At 54.1% G+C, this 22,822-nt stretch overlaps 10 protein-coding genes across 10 annotated transcripts; 9 read left to right on the top strand and 1 right to left on the bottom strand.

Annotated features, from left to right (window-relative positions):
* Positions 1-54: 54 nt before the first annotated feature.
* JCM15063_000595 (uncharacterized protein) lies at positions 55-2,909 on the top strand (the record flags this gene model as incomplete). Its single annotated transcript, XM_076681575.1, has 9 exons — positions 55-161; positions 230-264; positions 358-605; positions 663-970; positions 1,029-1,412; positions 1,480-1,773; positions 1,839-2,064; positions 2,123-2,542; positions 2,610-2,909. The coding sequence occupies 9 exons, from the start codon at positions 55-57 to the stop codon at positions 2,907-2,909; spliced, it is 2,322 nt and encodes a 773-aa protein (XP_076531301.1).
* A 459-nt stretch (positions 2,910-3,368) lies between these two features.
* On the top strand, positions 3,369-5,394 carry JCM15063_000594 (uncharacterized protein; the record flags this gene model as incomplete). The annotated part of the gene is made up of 9 exons (XM_076681574.1): positions 3,369-3,559; positions 3,621-3,645; positions 3,719-3,736; positions 3,812-3,880; positions 3,943-4,481; positions 4,539-4,684; positions 4,752-4,983; positions 5,050-5,077; positions 5,146-5,394. The coding sequence occupies 9 exons, from the start codon at positions 3,369-3,371 to the stop codon at positions 5,392-5,394; spliced, it is 1,497 nt and encodes a 498-aa protein (XP_076531300.1).
* A 1,548-nt stretch (positions 5,395-6,942) lies between these two features.
* Positions 6,943-9,303, top strand: IKS1 (protein kinase IKS1; the record flags this gene model as incomplete). The annotated part of the gene is made up of 6 exons (XM_076681573.1): positions 6,943-7,630; positions 7,685-8,094; positions 8,144-8,354; positions 8,420-8,513; positions 8,578-8,863; positions 9,136-9,303. The coding sequence occupies 6 exons, from the start codon at positions 6,943-6,945 to the stop codon at positions 9,301-9,303; spliced, it is 1,857 nt and encodes a 618-aa protein (XP_076531299.1).
* Positions 9,304-11,782: 2,479 nt separating this feature from the next.
* JCM15063_000592 (uncharacterized protein) lies at positions 11,783-12,788 on the top strand (the record flags this gene model as incomplete). The annotated part of the gene is made up of 4 exons (XM_076681572.1): positions 11,783-11,952; positions 12,014-12,276; positions 12,342-12,592; positions 12,663-12,788. The coding sequence occupies 4 exons, from the start codon at positions 11,783-11,785 to the stop codon at positions 12,786-12,788; spliced, it is 810 nt and encodes a 269-aa protein (XP_076531298.1).
* A 354-nt stretch (positions 12,789-13,142) lies between these two features.
* JCM15063_000591 (uncharacterized protein) lies at positions 13,143-14,143 on the top strand (the record flags this gene model as incomplete). Its single annotated transcript, XM_076681571.1, has 5 exons — positions 13,143-13,204; positions 13,303-13,392; positions 13,473-13,520; positions 13,594-13,849; positions 13,925-14,143. 5 exons carry the CDS (start codon positions 13,143-13,145, stop codon positions 14,141-14,143), a joined length of 675 nt encoding a protein of 224 aa, XP_076531297.1.
* A 398-nt stretch (positions 14,144-14,541) lies between these two features.
* On the top strand, positions 14,542-15,605 carry JCM15063_000590 (uncharacterized protein; the record flags this gene model as incomplete). The annotated part of the gene is made up of 3 exons (XM_076681570.1): positions 14,542-14,860; positions 14,938-15,474; positions 15,562-15,605. The coding sequence occupies 3 exons, from the start codon at positions 14,542-14,544 to the stop codon at positions 15,603-15,605; spliced, it is 900 nt and encodes a 299-aa protein (XP_076531296.1).
* A 318-nt stretch (positions 15,606-15,923) lies between these two features.
* Positions 15,924-16,642, top strand: JCM15063_000589 (uncharacterized protein; the record flags this gene model as incomplete). Its single annotated transcript, XM_076681569.1, has 3 exons — positions 15,924-15,987; positions 16,078-16,182; positions 16,320-16,642. The coding sequence occupies 3 exons, from the start codon at positions 15,924-15,926 to the stop codon at positions 16,640-16,642; spliced, it is 492 nt and encodes a 163-aa protein (XP_076531295.1).
* A 149-nt stretch (positions 16,643-16,791) lies between these two features.
* JCM15063_000588 (S-formylglutathione hydrolase) lies at positions 16,792-18,131 on the bottom strand (the record flags this gene model as incomplete). Its single annotated transcript, XM_076681568.1, has 6 exons — positions 16,792-16,844; positions 16,939-17,058; positions 17,123-17,469; positions 17,542-17,677; positions 17,748-17,833; positions 17,989-18,131. The coding sequence occupies 6 exons, from the start codon at positions 18,129-18,131 to the stop codon at positions 16,792-16,794; spliced, it is 885 nt and encodes a 294-aa protein (XP_076531294.1).
* Positions 18,132-18,244: 113 nt separating this feature from the next.
* On the top strand, positions 18,245-20,592 carry JCM15063_000587 (SET and MYND domain-containing protein; the record flags this gene model as incomplete). Its single annotated transcript, XM_076681567.1, has 8 exons — positions 18,245-18,563; positions 18,662-18,819; positions 18,915-19,100; positions 19,175-19,202; positions 19,285-19,418; positions 19,485-19,872; positions 19,934-20,053; positions 20,120-20,592. 8 exons carry the CDS (start codon positions 18,245-18,247, stop codon positions 20,590-20,592), a joined length of 1,806 nt encoding a protein of 601 aa, XP_076531293.1.
* Positions 20,593-20,922: 330 nt separating this feature from the next.
* JCM15063_000586 (PAS domain-containing GATA-type transcription factor) lies at positions 20,923-22,677 on the top strand (the record flags this gene model as incomplete). Its single annotated transcript, XM_076681566.1, has 4 exons — positions 20,923-21,193; positions 21,282-22,145; positions 22,241-22,461; positions 22,563-22,677. Coding segments are annotated over 4 exons (1,471 nt in total), but the record flags the coding sequence as incomplete, so codon positions are not given.
* Positions 22,678-22,822: the final 145 nt, after the last annotated feature.

Here is a 22,822-nt window from a genome sequence, read left to right as displayed (position 1 = left end):
GCTGGTTGCTCTTCCCCTTCATTCTCCTTATCGCTCGCTCGCTTCATGTCCTAGATGCTCTCGCAGCAAAGGCCAGAGAACAAAGGACGTAAGACGACGACCACAGATCCACCTCGCCGTCGTTCCTACTCCTCCAAGTCTTGCAACAATTGTCGGAAGAGGTTCGTTCGTTCGCTGGCGACGAGCGTCTCCAAGTCGTGCTGCTGATACAAACGCTCGCACCTGACAGGAAAGCCAAGTGCGATGGTGTGCAACCAATTTGCTGTGCGTACTCGTGTCTTGCTGTCTCGAGAGCGAAGATCCCTTCGGCTCCCCCACCCCAGGCGCTTACAGTCGCCTATCCTTCTTTGCCCTCAGCTACCTGCGCGCTGTATAAGAGCGAATGTGTCTGGTCCGAAGACGTAGACAAGCGGCGCACCGCTAGGAAGGGTGAAGTCGCGGCGCTGCGAGAGAGAATCAAGACTCTAGAGGCGCTGCTGGACGGCAGAGACCCGCAGGCTACCGGAGGGGAATCGACACGCTACAGGACAGAGCTCATCCAGTCAGACGAAGACGAAGTCGAAGAAACCGACGTTGCTGACGGTGTCGGGATAAATCGCTTAAAGGTTCGCTCATTCTTTTCCTTTTTGCAATGCTGTGAATGCTGACGATCCGCTTGATAGATTGACGAGCAGACGCTGGAACTCACGGCTTACGGCCCGACATCAGCTTTCCAACATTTGCCCGAACCTCCGATCACGTCCCGACTCTCTGCTTCGCCGCGCACAAACCCCCTTTCACCCACCCCCGTGCCTTTGCTGTCGTCACCCGTTCCATCAATCGACACCAAAATTCACTGGAACAAATATCTGCCGGCCCTTGTGGACTGGGACGAGCGTTTGCACGACAAGCTTGTCGACCTGTTTTTCCACTATTTCAACACTTGGTGCTTCTGGATAGAAGAGGACCAGTTTCGGCAAGACCTGCGAGCGTAAGTCTCTGAAAACTTGAGGGTAATCAGGGGATCAAGCTCATCTTTGCTTCTTCAGCCTGTTGTCATGCTCGTCGGAAGATCGAACGAGCACAACGAGTCGCTCCTCGCACTACTCGCCTCTCTTGCACCTTGTCCTTCTGGCGATCGCTTGCGCCTACAGCGATGATCGGCGAGCCTCTCGTGCAAATTCTCAACTCCTCGTGACCGCAGCAAAGGCCCATTTGGATGACGAAGGCGAGCGGCCAACGATCGCAACGCTACGAGGCTTGCTTCTTCTCGGCAGCTGGCATTCAGGCAACGGCTTGCAAGGCCTGGGGAATATCTACAGTGGCATGGGCTTTCGTATGTCGCAAACGCTCGGTCTCGGAATCGATTCGAGGGCGTTTGTGCGGTCAGGAGTCCTGTCGAAAGCTCTACAACGCACTCGCGATTATGCCATGTATGTTCACACGACCCTTATCTTCCTGATCGCTCTGTCAGCTGAAGCTCCTTTCGGCAATGAATAGGTGGACCTGCTATGTGCAAGACAAGCTGTGGTCCTCGTACGTCGGCAGAAATCCGACCCTTGTGCTCGGCGTCCTCGAGACGCCTGCGCCCTATATCGACAAAGAACTCGACTCGAAACTGTGGAAACCTCTCGAAGGAATGTCTCGACGGTCTCCAGCCGTCAGCCACGTGACCGAGACGTTTCACTGGACTACGAGGTTAGCGATCATCCAAGAAAAAGTCTTGTCGACGCTGTACGCCCTCCGGGTCAACGTCAAATCGAGCTCTGTCCTGAACACGGTATCCGAACTCAAGTGAGGAGTGCCTGTTACAACCCGCTCAGTCCCCTTCGAAGCTGATTTCAGTGTTGCATCTCTAGCTTGAAACTCGAGTCTTGGGGCTCAAAACTGCCTGCACGTCTTAGATGCACGCCGCAACTCACCAAAGCGCCACCAGGACACGTCATCCTACTGAACGCCGCGTTTCACTTTGTAACAATACTCCTTTATCGACCATACTACAATCATAGCGATTCCTTGGCAATCAACGAGCTCGCGATCAAGAAGTGCAATGCCGCGAGCTCGAGGATCATCTCGCTGTTCGAGGTGAGCATGCATAGCCGAGGTCTTCTGAGCTTGGGATCCGCTGACAGGCACTTTGCAGCTCTTTGAGCAAGCGCCAGGCTTGAGGTATCCTCCAGTGACATTCGTTCAAATTTGCTTCGCGGCTGGAACGACTCAGCTCCTCGCCAGCGTCAACTCGTCGGGACGCAAAGCTCAAGATGCGAAAGACGCAGCACTACGGTGTGTCGCAGCTTTGAGAGAGATGGGTAAAGCGTGGAAGTGTGGGACGCAGACGGCAGAGATTCTCGATCGCCTAGTGGTCGAATGGGCGCCAAGCGAGTCGAACCCGCCAACGTCACAGCCAGACGCGGTCGAGACGCCTGTAGCCACAGATGTGCAACAGTCGGTAGACCCGGAGCTCGCAGCAACTCTGTTGCGCCTCGGTTGGCAGCCTCCACAATGTCAGCCGGATTCAGAGGTGTTGAATGCCCCGAGTTCTTCTAGCCTTTTGACTGCACAGGTCAGCAGCCTCTCTCGCTCTACCTCTTACACCCGAGCACGAAATTGAATCCGGTCGAAAATGATAGCAGGCGCCGGCAAATCTCCCTTCTCCACCGCTCAATCCGCTTTCGCTTCAAAACGGATTTGCATCTGCATTCTCTCAACCAGGTCCCCACTTTCCGCCATACTTCGCCTACGGTCAACATCCCCCGCAACAGCAGTACGATCCAGCAGCCTGGCTTCAGGCTCCCGACCAGCAAATGCCGGTTCTACCAGACGACGTATTTGCCGCCATGCTCAGCTACAGCGGACGGGAGGCAATGACGGGCGAGCCGACAGAACACGGCTTGAATCTGAATAATGGGGGACCTTGGTACTTTGGCTGAAGTTGCAAGTACAGTTGCATCCAAGGCTTTTGAGAAGTCTGTCCGTGCAGAACGGGTGATTGTGATCCGCAGCCGCTCGGCCGGGAATTAATCGCGCTCGGCGCAGGATCGCCCAAGTCACGTGCAGCGCGGCTATTGACGTTTGGAGTCGATTCCCCCTTGTCAAAGTGTAATTCCGTCCACCGCTTGGTCGGCTTGCCCACAATCTCGCGGGTTTGCACTCGTCCAGACAGGGTTGCGATTCCGACTCTCGACCAGATATCGCTCTCGCTCGTCTGATTCCCCTTTCTGGCCCCGCACATTCGATCGCGTTCCGGGGAGCTTATCTGTCAGGTGCCTGCCTGCAGAGGCTGCAGATTCGTGTTCGCTCGTGCAACGACTCGTGCTGCTGGACTCCTCGTTGCTTCTTCTTCCTTATCCACCACGCTCTCTCCCGCTCGCCCTGCCGCACATCTTGACATGTCGTTCGAGGAGTCAAAGAAGACCAACTTCCCTGCCGACTCCAAGGCTGAACTCTCCTACACACAAGCCGAGATTGACGAGAACTCGACCGATGAGGAGCTACTTCACTATCAGATTCCGCCTGAGGAGCAGAAGGCGCTATTGAGGAAGCTCGACATTCACATTGCACCCGTGTTGATGGTTCTCTAGTGAGGATTTCCTCTTTACCCGCTGGATACCGTATTGTTTGCTTATCTCTTTGCATTTCAGTCTGATCTCCTTCCTTGACCGATCTGTATGTCAGATCTGACTAGACGCCATGAGATGCCGAATCCGTACTGACAGTCTTGAGGATCCGCTCGGAAAAGAACTTGGGAAATGCGGCCGTGAGTTCCCTCTCATCAGTTGTGTGACCTCTATTTCGAGCGTCAGAAAACTTATCGCTGTGGGCATACTCAAAGGTCGGCGGATTGATGGAAGACATCGGGGCACCGAAGAACGGACTATCTGTGACAACCAGTATCTTCTATGTTCGTACGAAGACCCCTTCCTCGTGTCCTGAGTAGAGACTGACCACCAGCTGATCGATCAGGCTACCTACGTCACCTTTGAACCGTTCTTCACCACCATCCTCAAGAGTGTCCGCCCTTCTCGCCTCCTTCCCTTTGTCGTCATCAGTTGGGGTGCAGTCTTGTTGGGCGCCGGATTCCTCACCAACTATGCCGGACTCATTGCCGTGCGACTACTACTCGGATTGCTCGAATCGGCCCTCACCCCGTGTCTCTTCCTCTGGCTCACCTTCTTCTATCAACGCAACGAGCTCGGACAACGCACGTCCTACATGTTTGTCTCCGCTGCCCTCTCCGGTGTTGTGGGAGGTCTCATCGCCGCAGGATTCCTCAAGATGGACGGTCTCGGCGGCTGGGAAGGCTGGAGGTACCTCTTCGCGATCGAGGGTGCCATTACAATCCTACTCGGATTCGCCGCACTCTACTTCGTTGCCGACGGATGGCAAACTTGTCGCTTCCTCACCCCGAGGCAGAAGCTCTTGATGCGCACTCGAGAGGTTCAAGCGGCGCAGTTTATCGGAAACCAAAACTTTTCTTGGCTCGAAGTCAAGAAAGCGTTCACGTACGCTCTCTCTCGCTGATCCCGAATACTGGCTGCGCTGACGCTTTTGCGAAATAGGGAGCCCATCGTCTGGATTTCTGGATTGGTTCAATTCGGGTTCGACATCTGTTTGTACGGTTTCTCGACCTTCCTTCCCGTCATCATCCGACAACTCGGCTACTCCACGATCAACTCGCAACTCTTGACTGCACCAATCTACTTTTGTACGTTTCTATGGCGCTCTTGCCGGTCTCGCTTCCCGTGCTGACCCCTGCGTGAACACCACTACAGGGGCCGCGTTTGTCTACCTCGCCAGTGCCTACTACAGCGACAGGAAAGACGTCCGTTACTGGCTCTTGTTGCCCGGTGGAGCGATCACCTGCGTCGGATACGCGATCCTCACCGGAACAGGCAAGGTTGCACCATCCTTGCTCGCCTGCTTCCTCTGTGCCACTGGTATCTATCAGTGCGTCGGTCTGCACGTGAGCTGGTTGAACGCCAACATCGCCGGAGTGCGCAAGCGGTAAGCTCCGATCCTGACTTTCCGTCCTTCATTGCACTCGTGCTGACGCTTCTACCAAATCTGCAGTGCCACGGCTATCGGCATCCAGCAGACTGTAAGTTCGGGCTAAGCGGAGAAGGAAAGAAACTGCTTTGCTGACGTCGCCGCTCAAACCTTGTGCAGGTCGGAAATCTCGGAGGTATCATTGCAGGCCAAATCTATCGCAGCGAACAGAAGCCACGCTACATCATGGGACACGCGATCAGTCTTGGCTCGATGGCGTTGGCTTTGGTGGGATTGACGATCGAAACCTGGCTCTACAAGCACCGAAACGCGAAGAAGCTCGCTATGACCCAGGAAGAGAAGGATGCCGAAGATGCCGAGGGACTTGTGATCGGTGATCGCCACCATTCGTTCATGTACAAGTACTAAATGTTATTTACGATTCTCGAGGTGTAAAATGCAATGCTTTGATTTATTCGGACTATGTCGCACGCTTGTAATTGCCCCACAGTCACCTTTGCGGGTATAGAGCTGAGCACGTTCCTTTCTTGGAAAATCAGCCTCATGTGCACAACCCAGCATCATTCTTGCCTAGAACCCGTTTTCCAGTTGTCATTGAATCTCGTCGCTGGCTCAGGACCAGCACAATCCAAGACATGTTTAGCATGTAGTATTCGGCTGTTTGCTTCAAGGATCGAAGTAGAAGCGAAATACTGGGTCGACCTTGTTTTTCGCTCGCCAAGCGAATGGTGCTGGTTGACCATGTGATCTGCTCAGCTCTATGACGTGCCAGCGCAATTCGCCAAACAAGCCCTGCTCGGCCCGCATTTCCATTCGCATCGACAAGCACGCTTGAGGTGTAGGCCTGTCGCTTGAGGTACGAGACGAGCACTTCCAACAAGAACGCGTGTCTCTTGTCGTTCGGGTAATGCTGTTTGGACAGGAGCAGGTCGTGCGTCTTGAGCGTGCTTGTCGACAAAAATGGAAAATGCCCGCCGAGCAGGCCTTGTTTGGCGTATTGCAGCGGCACGTCGTAGAGCTGAGCAGTCGGCAGGTACACTCGCTCGGCGTTCATCGTGAGAGTCGTAGTTGGGGCCAACAGGAGACTCGTACTCTCGAATGAGGCGACGGCAAGTCGGCTCGTGCGCTACCTTCGACGAGTGCGAATCGGGCGGATCATCTCAGCCCTGGCGAGATGCTGCTCTGGGTTCCGGATACGAAATTAAATATTGAACAGGTGAAGACTCACGGAAGGTCCGGGAAATCCTCTTTGCAGAGGTCAGGGGGAATCTCTGATTGACGTGGACTCACACAGAGATGCAGGGGCTGGTCTTACACGCGGTGATAGGACGGGGCGCAGACCAATCTGAAATCAGAGCGTTAGGCGATAGAGGTGAAAGAGCGTGAAGAGAGAGAGAGAGAAAGAGAGAGAAAGAGAGAGGGGTCTACCCCGCCAGCAGAGGGGTGTGAAGGGGGAATGTGCGTTGGAAGAAAGGAGGCCGAAGGCCAGACTCCGAAAAGGAGGACAAATATGTAAAGAGGAGTAGGCCACGCTCACGGCGAGGGTCTCATCCGGACCAGGCTGGACGCGGTCAGTCTGGCTCAGCTTGGCCCGCCCGAACTGGCGGGGCTAAAAGGTTAGTCTCTCCCCCAGCTTATTCTAAGCTATACGAGAAGAGAATGACCGGTCTGGACGGCTTGAGAAGCACAGCTTGGCCCATCTATAGAGGCTGTGCCAGGCTGGAGTGTGAGTCTCTCGGACGCCATGGGAGCACGTGCGCCTTTCAGGCTGTTTTAGGCTGATAACTTCGCCTGTGACAGATCACTGAAAGCAGCTTGGAGTGACTGTGGCCTGCTTTACCGTGGTAGCGCAGCGTTCAAGCTGCTTCTGGCCCGCGAAGAGCTATAGTCTCGTAGTAATATCACAGAAGGTTTTGGATAACCCATGCTTCAACTCTCAACGCTCACCGAGCTCGCATGAGCTCGATCGACGACGTCTCGACTCACCCCGACTGGCAAGTGGTCCTCGTGCAGCCGTCGCAGCGCAAGGTCGTGCTATTCAACCCCCGCCTGAATGCGCTGCAAGTCTCATCTCCGGATCGAAGCAATTCACCCGCTTCAGCGCAGACTCTGGCGCGGAGGGCCCCAAGCAGACGACATACTTCTCGTCCCGCGAATGAACAAGTCGTCGTAGAGCCTGTAGACTCCGAAGATGACTTTACCCCACCTCGGCGAAGCTCTCCCGCCGCGAGCCAAACTCCAACAGTCTGCCCGCTCTGCTACTCTCCAATCAGCGGATCCACGCGGACACCTAGACAAAGGGTTCTCCCTCCAGTCGACCTGCCCGCGTCGACTTCAGGACCCGCGAAGAGTGAGGAAGATCGCGTCTTGCGTCGAGTCCCGTCTTACTTTGAACTCCTCTCGGAAGCCAACTCGCTTGCCAACACACCAACATCGACTGGGAGAGCACGTTCCATATCCGGCGCGGACCCTGTTCCCGCCGCATCCGCAGAACCACCATTGAACCATTCTCAGTTCAACGACGGGTACTTTGTGAAGTTCTTCGAAGAGGTAGTCCTGCTCGGCAAGGGAGGTCAAGGTACTGTGTACCTCGTGCGGCATCTCTTGAATGGAGAAGCGCTCGGTCTCTACGCCTGCAAGAAGAGTAAGGTCTTTCTCAAACGGTTCAAGCGAATACTCGTGCTAACCCTTTCTACAGTCCCGGTTGGAGACTCGACATTATCGCTCCTACGGATCTTGCGCGAAGTCCACCTCCTCGAGGCGGTCCAGCACCCGAACATCATCTCGTATCACCATGCTTGGCTCGAGAATTCTGCCACAGCCGCCTTCGCTCCGCCTGTACCGACTCTCTTTGTCCTCATGGCGTTCGCCAATGGTGGCTCACTGTCCGATTTTGTCGCCGCTCGAGGTGGATCGAATCAAAGAGGAGACTCCGAGCTTGATCCGGAAGAGAGGAAGAAACGCTTTCGAAGTAGGAAGAATGGACAGCCGTCATCCGCCCGCGCCGTGCACCTGCTCCGGATCGACGACATTCTGCGATTGTTCAAAGACATTACGCTCGGACTATCATTCCTGCACTCGCGTAACATTCTTCATCTCGATCTCAAGGTGAGCATCGAGACTAGAGACGAAATACCTAACGCTGAACGTTTCATAGGCAGAGAATGTCTTGCTTCATTGGGAGGAAGAAGCTTTGATCCCAACGTGCAAGCTTTCCGACTTTGGCAACGCGACCGACGATTCGTTTCATCGAGAACGACAGGGTGGCTCGGGAACGCTCGAATACACTTCTCCTGAAGCGTTCAAGCGCGACAGCAAAACCGGAAAACTGCCAGCACCTGATCGCTCAACAGACATGTGGTCCCTCGGTCTGTCATGTCCGGTCGCGCCATAGTAAGGACCTCTGCTGATGAACACCTTGATCGCCTATCAGGTCTCATCCTGCACTTCCTTTGCTTCTTCTCTCTGCCCTATCGAAATACGCATGACACTGTCCTGCTTGAGGATGAGATTCGATCGTATCGCGGGTCAGCTATCGAACCATTCTCGCTATTCCGCCAAACTTGTGCTCATTCCGATTTTGCACAGCAGTTTCTCTCCCTCAGACGTCGAATACCTGAATCACGGATCTCGGCGCGACATTCCCCGATCGCTTCTGAACCTCATGGCGAAGCTCGTTCACGTACAGCCTGCCGAACGCCCGAATTGCGACCGAGTTCTCAAGCTACTCACCGAGATTGCGAAGGAAGTTGAAGTGGGCGAATCAGGCAACTTGACGTCCGAAACCGACCTTGTCAGGACGGTCGATTCGCAAGATGATCCAGCTGTGTCTGCGGCTCTCGTCAGATTCAGTCCGCTCGAGGTGCTCGCATCGCAGGTACGCTCGAAGAATGTGCATGCTTGTACGCAAGATCCCGGCGCTAACCGTCGTCTTTTCCTTGCCAAAGCGTTCTCCTCACAGGGCGTTACCCTCGCCTGAAGTAGTGACTGTGAAAGAACCAATTCTTACACTGAGCGCGGGCCCGTCGCGGGGATTGCAGCCTCTTGCGAGGCGACAAGCAATTGCTGGTGTTGTCGCTTTCGCAAAAGTACGTCCACCAAAATGCTCTCCAACTTCGTTCATCCTTGTTCACCATTCGCCTTTCTTAGCTTGCGCTCCTACCACCCTCCAACGAAACCTGGAGGGTCTACACGCATATCGTTCTGCTCGAGACTGTACTCGATGTGTCTTTCGCGGATCTCCGCTTGACCGTTGTCCTCTTCCTCGCTCACTGCACATTCTTTGCCTCGTACTATCTGCTCTATGGTGCACCTTGAAGAGATTTTTTTTTGGCGCAATCTCGACTGCAACAGGGACAGAACAGACGTCGAAATTTGTCACGTCCTCGAATTGAAGGAGCCATGTAGGCGTTCTAGAGAGCTACAGAGAAAACGACACTATTGCCCGGGCGATGACGCGTGTCGAGACTAGGGCTTGAAGTATAGGAGGAAACATTTGCGAGCGGTTGAGATTGACGACGCGAGAATTCGCCTCCTGATTCGCGACCTCGCTGGCCAGGGAGTGAAAAATGAACCAATCATCCAACGTCTCGGGGGTCCGTTGAGGGAGCCTCATCCGAGTTTCCAACAGCGACCTGGAAGAAGCAATTAGAGTCAGTGCTCGAACCCTCGGGGATACCTCGCTCGCCTTCGCGCTGAACCATTTCAGTTGCGGGATATTACCCTCTCCTTCAACAAATCTCCGATGGATGTCCTGCCGTCGCTTTCGAGTCTCGTTTGGATACGGATCATTCGATCTTTCGAGGACGTCGAAAGCAACCTGGCAGCAGCGTCCTTTCGCGTGTTCGACGGGCCAAACCCTCCGGTTCGACTGACAGTCGACGATCTCGCATTCGAGCAACGAGTCGTCTTCAACGTCGAGAGACAGCGAATCGATGGCTACGATCGTGAAGCTGCCGCCGTTCAGAATTTCGCGGTTAAGGATTCTTCCGATTGGGAAATATCAAGCAGCTCTAGCTACACGGCGACGCTTCAATCAGTAGTGAGGCGACGGTCTACACCGTCAGCGCTACTAGTCAACGACGGGCTCCAGTCTTTCACCTCGACTCTTTTTTTCTTCTCTGTCTCCCCGTTCGGTTGTCTGACAGCTTCAGTCACCGCGGACAGGATTGCCCGCCATGCCGGTGCTGGTATCGGTCACGGCAAAGAAGCAATCGGCCCACGAGAAGAAGGGGTACGAGCTTCTGACGGTCGTGCAAGTGATCAAACTCGGCTGGTGATCCCGTGGCGAGTTCGACTGCTTGGACCACGCGGTGATCCCGTGGCGAGTTTGATCACTTGCACCACCGTCAAAGGCTCGTGGCGTTCCTTCTCGGGGGCTGATTGCTTCTCGACGGATACCGATACAAGTACCGGGATAGCTCCTATCCGCGACGACTGCAGTCGTTAAAGAACCGAACGGGGAGACAGAGAGAGTAAAGTCGAGGTGAAAGATTGCAGACAACGTCGAGTCATAACGCTGACGGTTCAGAAAGTCGCCTCGATACGGATCGGAACGTTGCCGTCCAGCTGGAGCTGCTTGATTCGGTCCCGATCGGAGGAAGTTTTGACTGCGAAAGTCTGGACGTTAGCAGCTTCGCGATTGTAGCGATCGATGCGCTGACTCTTGATGTTGAAGACAATACATGGCTCGAGAGCAAGTTCGTCGACCGACAATCAGACCTTCAGCTGCGCGGAAGGAGGCTGCTGCCGGGTTTGTTCCGACGTCCTCGAAGGATCGAAGGATCCGTACCCGTACGAGACTCGGAAAGGACGATCAGACATCGTGCGGAGATTGGTAGATGCAGAGGAGGTCACCTCGCCACTGAGGTGATTGAACGCGAAGGCAAGCGAGGAGATCCCGAGCGTTTGAGCGATGACGTCCGATCGCCTGCTTCTGGTCGGTGTAGGGAACTCTGCACAAGTCTCCCTCGACGTCAGCTCTTCGATCCTGAGCTCGAAGAGGGCGGTTCTGGCTGCGTCGTCAGTGGAGCCAACTGTCGCTGGTCTGATGTTGTCGTGCAGAGTGTGCGAATGCTAAGTAGGTCGGTGCGTGCGGCGGGTGGGGGTTTGTGCGCGAGGGGTTGCCGTCCGCGGGGTGTCTGTGGAGCTGTGAAGGGTGCTGGTGCCGGTAGTGGAGAGAGACTCACGATCGAGCGATCCGTTGCTGATAGCGAGAGGCGATGTGGCGAGTGAGAGAGAGAGAGAGAGAGAGAGAGAGAGAGAGAGGAGAGACGACCGAAGCCTTTCACGCCGCTCATCATGACACCGGCATCCGCGAATCTCGATTTGGATTTTTGCCCGTTTCGCCCATGCCTCACCGCCAAATCTGTCGCGCTCGACTGCCCGCTGAGACCCTCGTACACAGCCGACCTGGTAGCGAGCCGATCAAAATGTCGGGACCCGACCAAAGGTGGGGTTTTTTCGAGCTTGTTTGTTCGGTCGTATTTTCTTTTCGAGCTTGTTTGTTCGGTCGTATTTTCAAAATCACAGAGGAGTACATATGTAGGTACATACAGTAATTAACCATCAGATAATTTTAAAGGTTCCGTCCGCTGTTTGCGATTCCGCGACGAGCGCCCCCGCATCTTCCGACCGCAAGTGCAATTCCGCAGCCAACTGATAAAGCATGAGGAGTACCCGCACCTTGCTCTTGCTATCCTTGTCAGCAATCACCTACGCTCGTGTCAAACCTGCAAGAAACGACTGAGCCTCGCCCGACTCTGGACCCGAACACCTTATCCGCCTCTATCTATCAATGCCTTCGCCTCTCTCGCCCGGTCAAGTTCGGTTGGCATGTAGGAACGAAGACTGGAACGAGGCTACAACCGCCGGAATCTGCGATGGATACGTTCAGGCGAACGTGATCTTCCTTCCCGCCAAGTACGCGAGTGATTTCAGGGCGTTGTGCAAAAGGAATCCGGTACCGTGAGTCTCGCCCAGCTACTGCTCCCTGATGACTGCACTGATTTTGAAATCTTCATTTCAGATGCCCCCTCCTCGGAGAGACCAAGGTTGGTGACCCGACTGTGCCCGCGCATCTCGCCAAAGATTCCGATATTCGCACAGACTGCCCTTCGTACCGGGTTTACTCGAGTGGCAAGCTACTCGAATCCAAGAAGCACGTCAACGCCGAATGGAAATCCGACACGATCGCGTTCTTCATCGGTTGCTCGTACTCTTTCGAATCGGCCCTCGTCGCGCATGGGCTCGTGCCGCGGCACATCGAACTCAAGCGAAACGTCCCCATGTGTGAGAGCTTTACCGATCATTCTCAATCCCCAAAAGTCCACCACTCACGCACGATGGTGCCACAGATAAAACGAAAGTTGCGCTCGCTCCCGCTGGTGCACTCCATGGTCACATGGTCGTCTCGATGCGACCTTATCAACGCGAGTCTCTCGAACTCGTACGCACGATCACTCGACCGTTCGTACTCGCGCATGGAGAGCCAGTCGCGTGGGGAATCGAAGGAGCCCGCTCGCTCGGCATCACCGACCTCGACGGCACGAATCCGGATTATGGCGACGCGAGCGAGATCCGCGAAGGCGAGATTGCGGTGTACTGGGTAAGCCAAGATCCTGATCTAGCAGCTCAACCCGCCGAGTCGAGCTCACCGATTTTCATTCTGCTTGCAGGGTTGCGGAGTCACACCACAACTCGCAATTCAAGATTCCAACCTACCAGAGATTGTCATGGGTCATTCGCCAGGTCATATGCTGGTCTGCGACATGCAGGATGAAGAGGTTTGCGAGGAGTTGTAGAATATCAGTTTTTCATGTATTGCGAGACGGACCTTAGTGTGCTTAGGTAAATGAGTACTTGCAATTACGAGTCGTATGTATGTACTCGAGAAGCGAGACATCATGAATCGAGTTTACAAGCCTAAGCTTCTCAAAGAATTGCAATATTCGCCGTCGACCGAATCGGAAGTTTCTGGAGACCAGCAACCTCTCCGCACCGGACTCAGCTCGCAGACTTTGGACTTCTGATCAACTCGGTGTTTCGCAAGTCTCTCTTCATCTCTCGCTCGAACAACTCGACGGATCAAAACCCCACTTCTCGCTCGAGAGTTGCCGAACTCGATGAGCGGCTCAAGATATGCTCACCTCGCCCCGATGCGAGCACCTGTAGTCCTGCCTGCCATCGGTACTCATCAGGCGAGTGTCATCTGGTCTCAGTCAGTCGGAATCATTCATCGACTCTCTCTCCTCTCGACTGTTCCGAACTGTCGCCGTGATTCCCTCGATACTGATGACAGACAACTTGATATCACAGTGGTCTCGGCGATAGTGCTCAAGGATGGACAGACTTTGCAGACCACGTTCGTCGAGTGGTCAAAGGGACGAAATGGATAGTGACAAACGCGTGCGTGCTCTCGTTTCTACCTATTCGAGCCGAGAGACAGGCCTTCTGAGGTTGACTATAGTCATGTTTCGCGTTGCCAGACCCCTGAGACCAGTGACGGTCAACCATGGAATGAAGATGCCCGCTTGGTTCGTGTCTTTTCACCGCGAACCCTTCCCAGTCGCCAAAAAGAGACGGTTTATTGATGAATTACAGTTATAGGTTTGATGTGAGACGAATGGGAGCAGGTCCTGCCGACGAAGATACAGAAGGCATGCTCGCCTCGATCGAATCGATTCAGTCGCTCGTCGAGCAAGAAGTTGCGAGTGGCATCGAGCGGTCCAAGATCATCGTCGGAGGATTCTCGCAAGGTGGAATCCTTTCACTCTTGACGGGGCTCACGAGCGGAGAGAAACTCGGAGGAGTGAGTGTCTTGTCGGGCTACTTGGGCATGACTCACGAGGACAAGATCAAATCCGTAAGCGAGCCTGACTCTTTTGATGCAGCATGTTCGAATCGTCTCTCTGACAACCACGCTCGTGCCGTCGTACAGCTCGTATCGCCTCATGCGCCGTCGATACCCTATTTCATCGCGCATGGCACGCACGACCCGGTCATCTCGCACGATAAAGCGGAGAAGTCTGTCAAGTACCTCGAGAAAGAACTCGGGATAGAGGACCTCGAGTGGAAGAGCTATCGGGGACTTGCGCACAGTCTTGGACGCGAAGAGACGGAAGATTTCGTGCGCTGGTTGCAGAAAATTGTGCAATGACTATTCAAGATCTAGCTATTGCTGGCTCATGCTGGCACTAGAGCATGATCCGACGTCCGAGACTGTCTTTTGCTGCTGCTGAATTGGAATGCTCTTCGAGTTTGCTCCGCGGACAATACTGCCTACTGCACCTAAAGCTGTTTTCTTGGCGCCTGATGACTATGAGTTTTCTCACATTCTGCTCGAGGATTCATGTATTGTACGATTTGAGTGCAACGCGTCAGTCGCAGACACGTGATTAACAAGAGTTTCAGACCTCTTCTCCACATCGTCGCCTTCTCACGCCCCTCATCATTGTTGACCGATAAAACGCATCTCTGGGTAGTCGCATCATCGTCTTGAAGCTACGCTACAACGCAAGGCTTGGCCAGACCTACTTCGAAGCCGGAACAAGGAGAATGGCAACACTCGAGCAAACGCGGGACACCGTATCGACCACGACGACCGCAGTTGACAGTCTTTCGCGGGCATCCACCTACGCACCTTCGGGCGCTGTCCCTTCACCGTTTCCTGACCAACCGAGAGGACGATCCTCGTTGGCCGACAAAGGACGACAGGATTCGACCACCACGACCACGACCACGTCTCGTTCTCCGAATGGTACGAGAAGAAGTTTGAGCAAGATTGGAGATCGGATCAAGCGTGCTGTCAGTCAGGCGAGGGACAGTTCGGTCTCGAGCGAGAATCAGGATCGAGGCAGGCGAGGCAGTGAAGGTCGTCAGTCTCTCCTATCTCTCTCGCTCTCCCTCTCTAGCGTGAACGTCTCAGACTTATGCGATTGCTTGTGGAAACAGCCGCGACGTCGGATGAACCCCGAGGAAGATCTCCGTTTTCAGCATTCGCACCTCGCACAGCATCTGCTTCACGTGGTCGACAATCAATCGCATCCACGAACGTTGCAACGACTTCACAATATCCATTGTCAGCAACTCAGACGCGCTCGTCATCTCGAGGACGAACGGCTCTGTCTCCCGGAGCAGGCAAAGTCGTCAGTTCGGGTCGAGGTGGTGCGGGTAATTTGGTTGCCATCTCGAACGAAGACGAAGTGCTCGGGTACAATGGAGAGGAAGATCCAGACTTGGTCAAACAAGTACGACAGGATCGCAGTCAATCGCGAGAACGGGAAGGCAGGATCGAAGTTTCAAGCAGTGGACGAGGGGGTCGTGGCAACGTGATCAGGAGTCAAAGCGGCAGTCGAGATCTCGAAGTCCTTGAGGAACAGGAACGTGCCGAGAAGGAAGACGAGCTGATGCGAGAGGAAGAGTACCGCAAACGGGAAGAGCGGGAACGAGCCAATCCTTCAACGCAGCGATGGGTTTCTAGCGGAAGGGGTACGTTTTTCCAAGCATCGCTTGGCCTGTCTTCTCTAGGCTCCTACCTGGCACGTTCTGACACGGATCGCTGCCAAATCTACACAGGTGGAGCGGGCAATTTTTCGCTTTGGGGCAGCAAAGCTTCCTGAGCCCAATGAGGCATCGAGACTATCGACCGCCCAGATGACAATCCGTTTCTTCCATTCTTGTGTCGTCTGTACTGTATTTACTCTTCAGAGCGTTATCGCTGTTTGCATTCGTCAGCTTGCTCTCAGCACTGTAATTATTCGCCATGCTAAATTTTCAAAGCTCCGCGTATGACTTTTCAGTACTATCCTATAACGTTGCTCGGAAAGCAAGCGATTGTATGAGGGTGACAGAAAAACGGACAAGTCCGAGCGACTCGGGCGCGTGACGCAGAAGCGCCCCGCCGATAAGGGAATCCTCTCCTTCTCCCTACGTCAACAATGGCATCGATAGTCAACAAGCTCAAAGGCATCGTCAGTGGCAACGGACAACACCACGAGGAAGGTTAGACCACCCTACAAGCTCCCTCCATCCCGTGTTACTTCGAAGATCGCCGCGGCTGATATGCACCCGATCACTTCTTTCTCTCGCCAGCAGAACGCGGACGCGTTTCGCCTCATTCGCCATTGAACCCGGAGCACGAGTCGACTGGATCACGACCTGAATCGAGAGGTCGCAACCTCGTCGCGACCGGTCGAGGTCAGTCACTGAATTCCGATTCGACGAGAGCTTATCGCAGAAACCCCCCACTGCCAAGCCTCACCCAAATCCCGCTCGTCTCTCTCTCGTTTTGCGCTCGCTCTGATGACAATGTCTCGTTTCTGATCACTTGATAGGTGGAGCCGGAAACATGTCTCGTTCCCGAGTTCGAGAAGGCAGCGAACCCTCGGAATCACCTCTCGTGGTCGATGCCGCTCGGTCCCGATCTCGTTCTCGTGCTCGTGCGAAACATCACGGTGAAGATTTGCCCGTCGCTTCCGGTCGAGGAGGATTGGGCAACGTACGTTCCGACAGTCGAGATGCGAACGCGAGGATCAAGGAACAAGTGTTGGATGAGGAAGACGAGAGGGTCGAGAAGGAATTCGAGAAGAGACACAAAGATGACGAACATCTCGCAGGTAGAGGTGGCATGGGCAATGCGACCCACCGTCATCATTGAATGCGAATTTTTCCCTTACACTGTCTAAACTAGTCTCTTTGTTTCCTCTCCATTTTTAATCTCCTTGTCTGTTGATCCTGTTAGTTCTTTTTCCCGCGCTTCTCATTGCCAGTATTGTTTCATTTTTACAGAGTCGATTCCGAGAGCATTCACTGAGAACCTGGTAGTGCGTTGAGAATGTCGGCATGGAACTTGATGTGACCTGGTACCGTTCGATCGGCAAGTTCAAATCGCAAGCATCAGCATGCCTGTCCATGTTGTCGGGTACCGCTCCATAAAGAGAGGGTCTCTCGTACTCGGTCCAAACGTCGAGATGAACCAGTACGAGTGATCATAATTGTCATGCAAGTTGACGCGAACTTGGTCCTCGGTCAAGCCTGCCGCATCTCGAGCCTTGAGAAAGTTCTCAAGAAGAACTGTCGACACAAAGAATCGTCAGTATAGGAGCTTGTAGAGCAAGAGGATGTAAAGAAGACTGACGTTGCTTCTGGTTATAGAATTGGTCTCCAGTTCCGACATCGACTAGGATCTTGAGGTGATCCTTGGTGTCGGTATTAACCTGTCCCAACAATTCGGTCGCGTCGTAACGTTTGCCGTCTTCGATTCCTCCTTTGAGATACCCTCCGAACGCTTTCTCGCCCCATGGCGCTTGGGTCGGGTTCGCGATCGGAGCGAACGCGGATGCCGAGCGGTACAACTCCGGGTTCTTGAGGTACAGGGTCAAAGCACCGTGTCCTCCCATCGAGTGTCCCATGATTGACGATCGTTTCAGGTCGAGCGGAAGTTGTGCGAGGTGCGTCGGCAACTCGTTGACGATAAAGTCGTACCTGACACGGAAAAAGGGTTCTCCCGTCTATGAGCAAGGACAATCGGGCGATTGGGACAAAGAGATAGCGTACATGTTGTAGTGCTTCGAGTAGGCATCACTGGTAGCATCGAGGTAGAACCCGGCTCCAGTGCCAAAGTCCCAATCTTTGTCTTCTCCCTCAACTCCCGCTCCTCGAGGGGAGGTGTCTGGGAAGACCAAAGCGATACCTGAAGGAGAGGGTGCGGATCAAGTTTTGAGTCGCGAGAGCCTTGAGAGGAGAAAAAGGATCGTTCGCACCATGTTCACTTGCGTCTCGCAGGAAACCACCTTTCTGTGCGCCCGTGTCTTCGTTGCAGGTCAGTCCTGCAAGGTAGTACACGACCCTGGTCCCGAAAAAAACCGAAAGAGCCACCGTCAGTACAATCGAAGAGATGTTGCTGCCCCACAACCCAGAATGTCGTCATGCTCCTCTCCCGAGACTTGGGTTCGACGTTCGCTCATCAGTCCCGACAGAGATACAGTGAACACTGTCACTCACGGAACTTTGGTGCTGTGCTCGAGCGCTGACTGAGGTAGGAAGACGTTGAACTGCGATGCGAGTCCGCCAAGTGCTTTGCTCGATGCAATCTTGTACTTGCGCAAGACGCCACCGAACGAATAGTTTTGCGATACTTGTTCCATCTCGTGTCTGCTCGTCTGTCGTGATTGGATGGATTGAAAATGGAGGAAAGCAAGAAGAATGTCGGCGCCGCACTCTTCTCCACCTCGGGAGTGGATCAGCGTGCGATCTCGCCATGTCGAGCGAGTGGGCGCAATTGAAAGCTCAGCGCTCGAGCAGGCGAGTCAACAATGCCTACTCATCGCCTCGAACTGCTTCGAGTAGATCTTCTCCCGACCCTCGCGTACCGGAACCATCTCTCGACGACCCTGCTACTGTACGAAACGACTCGATAGGTTGTCGAAAACAAGCTGAACCGATCGAATCGTCAAAGGCGGGCGCGAGTACATCGCGGTTGATCGATTACTCGCATCCCGACTTGCCAGACTCGCTCGCAGTACACGAGATCCCGTACAGAGGCCGAGGGATCGTCACTACCGCTCGAGCTCTGCCAGGTAACGCTCTTCAGATCGAGCTCTCATGTTTGGAGATACTTTCAAAAACTGATCAGAAGGTCCGGGTCACGTGCTCGATTGTGCCCTTTATTCTTTAGGTTCGACTTTGATCGCGACTTCTCCGCTCATCTCGGTGCTCGACAATCGCAATCTGTCTCGACGCTGTAGCGCATGCTTTCGTACCTCGGACGACACCCGGGATCACAAGCCCTTGTTGCAATGCTCGCTTTGTCACACGATCCAGTACTGTACCAGCGTGAGTCGTCCCCGTTTCTCTGTCTACAGAACCCCACAAACGAAATATTTACAGCCGCTTCTGCAACTTATAACGGACATGAACGCAAAAAGTAGTCTTGTCAAACGCGCGATTGGACATTACACAAATTTGAATGCAAAGCGTGGCGCACGATCGCTACAGCTGCGAAAGCGAACGGTCGGCACAAACGTGACCCGAATCGACTATTCGTACCCGATACGCCTGTCCGAGCGCTCGCGAGGTTATTGTGGAAGAGTCAGCTCGAGGGAAACGCGACGTTCGTAAGGCTTTTGACTCGTTTCTCTCTCGTCCCAAATTCGGTTTGGTTGACGGAACAATTCGAGCTGTATCATAGATGAAAGAATTTGAATCGCTCGAATCGCGTGAGTTAAAACAGATGCACTTCTCTCTCTTTTGAGGTTGTGCAAAACACGTGGCTAATCGAGATTGATTTCGTCCACGCAGACCGGGACAAGCTCTCACCAGATGAGCAGACCAAGTACTACGACCTCTCGATCGCAGTTGCGACCTGTGTTGGCCAGGAAACTCTTCTCAAAACCTGTCGAGACTCTGCTGCGTTATTCGATCTCTTGTCTCGAGTGAGGACTTTACTTTACGCCCTTTTTTACGAGACCGAGTTCTGCCTGACGCGCATTGTTGAGCAGTTCACCTCGAATTCGTTCTCGCTCACTTCGCCTACAGACCTGACCAACATTGGCGTTTCAATCTCACCTTTGACGGCATTGATCAATCACTCGTGCGATCCGAATGCGGTCGTCGTGTTCCCAACTTTTCCCCTCTCGTCCTCAACCAACTCGAGAACGATGAGAGTCGTTGCGATTCGAACGATCGAACCAGGAGAAGAAGTCTTGACGAGTTATGTCGATTTGGGCCTCCCGACCAAATCGAGACAAGTCGAGTTGAAGGAACGGTACAAGTTTGAATGTCGATGTCGAACGTGTGTTCCACCAGTCGCCATGCAGGGATTTGTCGATCCGAGGGAAGCGTTTGAATGCGAAAATGAATCGTGTACTGGTTTGGTACCCATCTCGCGTGAGTTTCCAAAAAGAGATGTTGAGGGTCCAGTAAGCTGACGTTCTACTCGCTTGTGTAGCAGGAGGAGGCGAGGCAAGTTGCTCGGTATGCAAGCGAGTTTGCGAGGTACCAGACCTCGAATCCATGCTCGACAACGCGAAAAATACATATCAAGAAGTCGAACGTACCCAATATTCTGGTGAGCACTACTCGAGGTTCTTAGATTGGCCTCAGACTTACTGAACCCCTACTGTTGAGATTCCAGATCTTGCGGCTGCCCGGATCAACCTCGACAACCTTGTCAATTCGCTCGAGACGATTCGACCTCGAATCGCACGAGCTACGTACCCACTCTCGGAAGCGTACTCGCTCTTGCTCTCTTTGCAACTAGACGCGGGACAGTTTCATCTCGCAATCAAAACGGCTCGTTCGGCGTTCCAAGGCTCAAAACGAATTTACGAGTATGGACATCCCGTCAGGTCAATCCTGTCGACCACGATCGCTCGACTCGGAACAGTCGCTACTCCCGAGACGCAACAGGAAGAATGGGATTACTGGAAGGATACGAACGCGAGGAGGGAAGGGATTAGACAGTTGGTCGCCGCGTTCGAGGAAACGAAAATCGCGTTTGGAACTCATGCGGGACTCGAAGGGGGCGAAGTCGGGAGGATGTTGAGAGGGTTGATCAAGGATCAAGAAGAAGGAATCGAGATGGCGACAAAGCTGGCGCACTCTTAAAAAGCTCGAACTGCCGTTGGGATCGTGCGCACTGTTGTACCGTAGTGTTCGCGCATTCAAATTTCGGAGTCAGATTCATTTCACGCGCTCGGCGAAAAATGTCGTTCCTCGCAGTTGATTCGGAACACAAGAGATTAGTGGCGACTCGTAGCCTGAGAGTCGGGATGGCAGAGCTGGAAATTGAAAACCTCTTCGATGACATCGGAGATCCAACGCGATCGAGCCTTCTTTCCGAGGCCGTCTCATCTCGACACTCTCACCTCTCGCGACGCTGTACGATCTCAGCTCAAGAGAATGCAACCACAGCATCCTCGACAGTCGACGAGCAATATGGCTGGCGTTGGGCCGAACGCGAGCGGTTCATTCGACCTGAATTCGTTCCTCGCTTCGTACGGGACCATGGATGCACCATCCGCCTCGGAACCTTCCACCTCTGCAGTACCTACTTCAATGTACATGACTTCACAACCACGTGAACCGGCGAATGCACCTCAACATCACCGTGCTGCGAGTTACTCGGCGTACTCGCTCGCTCCCTCTCAAAGAGTATCGTACGGCACCGCAGGACCGTCGACATCTGATCCCCTCGAATCACAACAACGTGCGTTCCCCCAAAAACTTTCTTGTGATCGCTCCGCTTGGCGTAATGTGCCGGGGCTGAACCTTGTCCCCCTCCCGTTCGAACCCAGTTTCGAGTGCGGTCGGACCATTACGAGTATCCGCGGCCAGTGTCGGTAGTGCGAGCAACATCAAGAGCGCCGCTTCGATCGGAGCCAGTGACGCCATGAGCGAAGACAGCTCGAACGCACCGCGAAGGTCGGCTACAACCCCTTACACTCGTCAAGACGCGCCTCCCAATGGTCAACACAAGCAACCCAAGTCGAGTAGCACGACCGCACTGTTCAACACGCGCAAAAACTGGTCCCAGTACATCCTCGAATCGATCGAAGACTTCATGCATGTCATCAGTACCGACGGTACCTTTATCTTTGCGAGTCCCTCCGTCGACGTCCTGTGCGGCTACGACCCTGAGGAACTGCGCGGCCAGAATTTCTTCTCGTTCTTGCATCCTTCCGACGTCGAACCATTCAGACGCGAATTCTTCCAGTGTCTCGCCGCACCGAGTACACCATCCCCGAATCCAGGCGGAGCTCCTCAACCTGAACGACTTACGGCACATTACCGCTTCCGCACAAAGGACGATCTCCACGTCCTGTTTGAAGTGACGGGTCACTTTTTCTCCGGGTCGACCTCTTCCTCCCCGACCAACTCTTCCACCTCGGCAACTCCGTCGACGACATCGTCGTCGGCATCGTCATCCTCTTCGTCTCTCTCGCTCAATAACTCGAACCCGTCGTCAACTACGAACCAACCGAAATGTTTCTTCGGACTGGCGAGGCCTTACCCTTCACGATCGATCGCCATGTTGGACTCGTTCCTCGAACTCAAGATGGAGAATGAGAAACTTCGACAGGAACTGTTGATCCTGTACGAAGAGATTGAAGGCGATGGCACATTTGCGTCTACGACCAAGAGCCAACAACAACAATCTGGTGCGATTTCTCCGTTTCCTCTGCCAATCCTGATCAAGACTCACGCGGTTGACGATTTTCTTTTTATTTTTTCGAATCACCTTTCTCTCGATCAGAATCTTCTGCAAACTCGATCGGACCTAGTCCTTCGGCGGCATACCCACCCCGAGGAGATCTGTTCGATGCGAGAACCTCTGCGAGCGTGATTGATCCATCGACGGGGTTGATCCGAACTTCGGAACTGATCCCTTCGACTTCCAACACGTACGGTGCACTCGGGATCGGGATCAGTGCGAACGGGAAGAAAGGAGATGGACAGAGTGAGAAACGACGAAGGGTGAGTTTTGGAGACAACTTTTCCTTATCCCATTCCTTGCTCGAAAATTTTTTTGACATGGAACGCGCGGATTTTTATCGTTTTTTCGATTGTTTTCCCAGCAAAAGCAAAAGAGCGATGGAGATAGCGATCTCGTGTGTCGAGATTGTGGCAGGACAGACAGTCCTGAGTGGCGCAAAGGTCCTGAAGGTCCACGGACGCTCTGTAACGCATGTGGTACGTCTTCCTTTTCATTCTGCGCGAATCACAATGGGGGGGGGGGGGGGGGGGGGGGGGGGGGGGGGGGGGGGGGGGGGGGGGGGGGGGGGGGGGGGGGGGGGGGGGGGGGGGGGGGGGGGGGGGGGGGGGGGGGGGGGGGGGG

Source organism: Sporobolomyces koalae (genome assembly GCF_050403365.1).
Source record: "Sporobolomyces koalae JCM15063 DNA, S_koalae_JCM15063T_v1_ctg78, whole genome shotgun sequence".
Classification (NCBI taxonomy): Eukaryota; Fungi; Basidiomycota; class Microbotryomycetes; order Sporidiobolales; family Sporidiobolaceae; genus Sporobolomyces; species Sporobolomyces koalae.
The sequence above is the reverse complement of the archived record's forward strand: the minus strand, read 5'-3'. Positions and strand labels throughout refer to the sequence as shown.